Source organism: Echinops telfairi, unplaced genomic scaffold (genome assembly GCF_000313985.2).
Source record: "Echinops telfairi isolate 266 unplaced genomic scaffold, ASM31398v2 ScPeMD7_18;HRSCAF=68, whole genome shotgun sequence".
NCBI classification, from domain to species: Eukaryota; Metazoa; Chordata; class Mammalia; order Afrosoricida; family Tenrecidae; genus Echinops; species Echinops telfairi.
The window spans coordinates 1412557-1417740 of NW_022103915.1; the positions used below are offsets into that span (position 1 = coordinate 1412557).

At 55.8% G+C, this 5184-nt stretch overlaps 1 protein-coding gene across 1 annotated transcript in view; it reads right to left on the minus strand.

The window, feature by feature from the left end:
• Positions 1 to 1607: 1607 nt before the first annotated feature.
• Positions 1608 to 5184, minus strand: part of LOC115868722 (cytochrome c oxidase assembly factor 8) — a 17995-nt gene continuing 14418 nt past the window's right edge. Inside the window, exons 4-5 of the mRNA XM_030885009.2 lie at positions 4422 to 4512; positions 1608 to 1798 (exon numbers count right to left, since the gene is read on the minus strand). Coding sequence (XP_030740869.1) covers positions 1705 to 1798; positions 4422 to 4512 — 185 coding nt within the window. The 3' untranslated portion in view covers positions 1608 to 1704. The remainder of the gene's footprint in view (positions 1799 to 4421; positions 4513 to 5184) is intronic.

A 5184-nucleotide genomic window follows, 5' to 3' on the forward strand; every position in this document is an offset into this window, starting at 1 on the left:
TCAAGGGCATCATGGTCCTGGCCGGTATGTTGCCAGAAATGTTTCTATTTGCGTGTCCACCCCTACACGTCCTGAGCAGTTTGACCACAGGGCTTTGTGCGTGCACTGGAAGTATGTGTGCAGGGGCCAGGTGGGCAGGTCAGCAGGAACAAAGCTTCTTAAACTGCAGGTCCAGACCCCGTATGGGGCCCTGTAGCTGAATGTGCGGCTCTCAAAGAGTTTCATAATAGGTTTCTGAACACACAAAGCCAAAAGGTTACATAACACACAAAACCAAAAGGTTACGTAATTCAAAAATCAAATGCATAATGAATCCGAGATGTTTCTGAGAACTTACGTACGCTGACAATTTCTCAGGTGAAGGAGTTGTGAGTAGAAAGTTTAGGGAGTCCTGAGCAGGAACTGCTAGGGCCTGGGCCCACAGCAGGACCAGTCACTCAAAAGGTCAGCATGCAGGCTGACCCATCTGGGGCGGCTATCCCAGCGGTCCTGAGTGACTCGGGACAGAGGCACTGCAGAGGCCTCGGGAGAACCCCACACACACCTTGAGCAGCCCCTCCCCTGTGTCTTCGTGGCCACGCGGTGCTTCCTCTATGATCTTCAGCCGGGAGAGAGCACGCACCTGTGCACCAGGCTGGGTGCGCTCTCCTAAGCCCGCTCAGGTGGGCCACCTCTCTCCTGACTTCTACAACTATTCTCCCTCAGAATGGATTTACACAAAGAATCAGAAACTGTCAACCCTGGAAACAGCTATTTAGCCCTAAGACCAGAAAGATAATTTTTAAATAGTCTTTAAGCAGGCCGGCCAGCGCTACCAGGGCGAGCTGAGGGACAGAGAACTATATACCTTCTGCCTTTGCCCACTATGGGAGCCTGGGCAGGCATCCAGCATCCTAACTCTAGACCACTGACCCTGCAGCCTACCTAACCCAGCACCCTATCCTTGAACCCTACCCCAGCCCACTAGCCCACCCTCCAGGGTGGTAGCAAGCCACACCCAGCCCTGCTCTCTTTGGCCACTGGCAGGTCATGCAGCTTCACACATCAAATACACGCAGGCGACAGGACACTCTGATGCTGTTTGTGGAGCCGCCTCGGGGTCAGGGGCCTGGGAGCCACCAATGCAGGAGAAGCCGGGCTCCCCTCTCTTCATCTAGGAGAAAGAACTGTCTGCCAAGCAGCCTCTGGCCATTTGCGGACACTGGCTAATGGACCCTGGTTCTGAAAGCCAATTTTGTGGATGGGGGGTGTCTGGTGGGTCCCACAGACACCCTACCCCTCACCCCCAAGGCCATCGCCCATTTTCCAGGGCTTTCTGAGGGACATCAGAGAGGCCTGGGTGAGCAAGACCGGGCCTCCCTGGAGAGGGAAGGATGGACAGGGCTGGCGAAGGGCAGGTACAGCTGGGGCTACGGGGAGGCAGCAGCGCCAGGACCACCCTGTGGTCAAGTCACACTTTATTAGCATTTCCTGGGCTCTGCTTGGCAGACGCTGTGTGCCTTTGCCCCATGTGACATGGACCCCCTGGGAAGCCAGAGTCAGGCAGTCTGGGTCATGCCCCACCTGGAGGGACACTGATGTCTCCTGGCCATACTGCTGCCCTGGAGGGACCGTGCCTGCACTTTGGGACCCTCGGAGACACCAGCCATCTGGGATGCGGCGGCAGGTCTAGCACGGCAGTCATCAGGCTCCAGGCTCGCTGGGTCATCGCCGGCCTGAGCGGAGCCGCTTCCAGGCCCTGTGCAGGGCCACTCTCCCCATGAAGACGGTGATGGCAAAGTTGCGTCTGTACCAGTCTCTGCATGGGTCAGGAAAAGAGACGTGCGCATGAGGCGCCAGGCAGCCCCTCCCGCAGCAGCAGCCCCCTCCTCCCCACCCACTCTGAGGTTTCGTGAAGGCCGACCCTGAAGGACCCCACGAAGCCCAGGGCCCACAGCGGGCCCCTCCGGCTGAGGGCGGCACTGGCCTGGATCAGCAGCAGTGAACAGCACTGCGGGGTAAGGCTACACCACCAAGTGCAGGGTCCCCTTCTGGGACATCCCAGCTTCTGCTTACTTCTATCTCGGAGCCCATCCCAGTATCTCAGCCAGAGGCTGTGGGGAGCCCACCCCCCTCCCCGAGGTCGGCAGTCTCAATGGGAGAGGCCACATTCCAGTGGACGGCGACAGGTCCCCGTCTGTTCTCTGCCCACTGGGCTCAGGAACGTAGCCTGGACACAGACTCGGCACAGCTGGGAGGGGGCAGCCCCCAGACAATGCCCCTCTCTGGAAGCCCTGGTGTGGGGGGCCTCTCCTAGCCAGAGCACCTTCATCTCTCTCCATCGGACCCAGGAATCTGGCCCTGAGACCAGGCTGCCCCTACCTCTCTCAAAAGCAATGCTTCTGGGACGGACATTGGGCTCAGGTGAAGGGGTGGGGTGGTGGGGTGCTTGCACAGGAAGGGGAGCTCTGGGCTCACTAGACCCCCTCACCCCAAATGAGGCTTATCAGGGATCGTGCAGGTGGTCCTTCAGAAGCCAAGGTGTAAAGAAAGAGCAGTAACCCCCGCTCGGCCGAGCAGGTGAGGTTTCCACAGTGACCACAGGCAGCGTCGCAAACAGAATCAAACCGTCTCAGGCCTGGTCCTTGTACCAGACAATGAAGACATTTGCTTTGTTTTCAAAAACCCTTTTCCCCTGGAAATTTCCAATTTGCCCACAGAGAGCCCTAAGTCCCCGCTTTGACAATGGCCACCCTGCCCCAGAGCAGCCAGCGTGCTCAGTCTAGACACACCCCAGTCGGGCCGCAGCTCAGGGGCAGTTACACTGGTCACTGAAGACAAGTGTTGCCCCTCATCACTGCCACACTGCTGCTGTGCTAAAGCCAGTCTCAGCCACCCCAACACACACACACACACACACACACACACACACACACACACGGCACTGTCCTAACCACTACATCTGGGAGAGGAGGAGGAGGAGGAGGCAGTGGCAAAGACAGCTTGGTAAGCATCTCCAGCCTATGCCTCAAACCCGAGGGGCGCCGCGCCAGGAGCCTGCAGTGCAGGAGAGAGGGCTCACTGTCGCCCCTGGGGATGTAGTCACACGTGCACATTCAGGAAATGCACATTACGGGGGTGCTGGTGGCTGCATGGCGACGGATCGCTGCTGGCCTCAAGGTTAGCAGTTTGAGCCCACCAACATCCCCAAGGGAGAAAGAGGAGGTGTTCTGCTCCCAGAAACCTTTACAGAAAGGGGAAGCTCTCCTCTGTCAGACAGGGTGACAGTGAGGAAGGACTGACTGGATGGCAGGGACTGACAACACCGTTATTGGACCCCATAAAGTGAGCAGCAATTTACCAATACCACCTATTGCCCAGGAGGAGCGGGAGCTCAGTGCTCCGAGTCCATCAGCACCTCTGAGGGACTGTGGCCTGCAGGGGCAGCTCTGCTCCTGCCCCATGGGGCCGCTCTAGTCTCTGTTTACAAGATAACAGTAACCTGTAACCTTATCCAACGACCCCAAACACTCTTGTATCCTTTGGGGATGGCTGTTCTGTAGCCACACCCCCATTTCCCTACAGAGGGGAGGCCCGGAGATTCCACAGCACAGCACCGGATGCTGTTGTGCAGAGCGGCCCCTAGGTGGCGCCTGTGGCCCTGGACGGGATGGCACCGGCCTGACAGAGACAGAAAGGCTGAGGGGGCACATGGGCCCTCCCTCACATAGCTCTTGCTGGCTTTTCTGCTTGGTGGCTTCAACACCGTGGGTGGCTGCCACCGAGATCCCTCACCATCTTCCACGTAGAAAAATGCTGCCTCCTTTGGTGACTCTTCCTTCTGACTCATCAAATTTCTAGGCGAAGAACAATGCCCTGATGTGGCCCTGTCAACCACCACCTCTAGCCATGGAACCCCAGACGAGCCATCGGTTACCACCACACCAAAAAACTCACGCGCAACGCTGCTGAGTCGATGCCCACAGGGGAGAGCAGAAGGCCTCCTCTTCCTCTTCCTCCTGAGCAGGAAGTGGCATTTCTAACCGTCAACCTCACCAGGAGCAGTCAGGCATTCACCCGCTGGGCCCCCGGCTCTACAGACCCAGACCAAGGGAATGCCGCTGGGGGTGCTGTGGGAGAAAGGCCTGAGGACTCACTTCCGAAGAGACAGGCCACTGAAAGCCTGTGGAGCACAACGCTGCTCTGACACCCACGGGCCCACGTGACAAGCAGTTCCAACTGGTTTACGCAGCAACGTCATCACCGCTGCGGTCCCAAGGAGGGCTAACAGCCAGGGTGTCTCCACGGGAATGAAACCAGCCAGCGGCTGCATAGAGACGAGTAAGGGCCCATAAAGTTATCCTCTCTTGGACAGAAACACGAAGGCCACTGCATTCTGCTTGTTTGCACCCTACCCAATCTAGAAAAAAGTAAACGCCTACCTGTTATAATACATATGCTTCTGGAAATTCTTACTGAGAAAGTCCTTGTAAAAATCAGCCATTTCTTCTGCATTCAGTGTTGCCCTTTGACCTGGAAGTGCATTTCAGCATCGACATTAGGACTTTCACACAGCAAACTAGCAGAGCTACAGAAGGACGCAAGATCAACATTAAAAGCAAAATCAATTATGAGTACTGGATATTAGCAATGAACCATCCATAAAGGAAGTAAATAACACAACTCTGCTTATTATAGCATTAAAAAATAAAATACTTAAGAATAAATTTAACATGGGATGCACAAGACTTGTACACTGAAACCTTCAAAAGAATTAGAAGAAATGTTGAAGGACCTTAGTAAATAGAAAGATACCTGAGTCCATGGGCTGCAAGACCTGATACTGTTAAAATAGAAATACTCCCAGTTTAGCCTATGGACACAATACAATCTCTACCAAAACCCCAGAGGCATTTCTTAGCAGAAGTTGTCTAGCTTCTCCTAAACCCGAGAGGGCAAGGTAAGGACACCGATAGCCCAAACCATCCTGCAAAGAACAAAGCGGAAGGAGTCACTCAGCACAAAACAACAGTTGTCATGGCTGTGTGGTCTGCAGCCTCTGCCTCAGAAGGCAAGGGGCACATGGAGACGAAGACACAGGGGACGTGGAGGGTGGAGACAGGAAGCACGGGGGATGTGAGGGGATGGGGCCGGGGGATGGAGACAGGAGACATGGGGGCAAGTGTGGGGGAATCAAGACAGGAG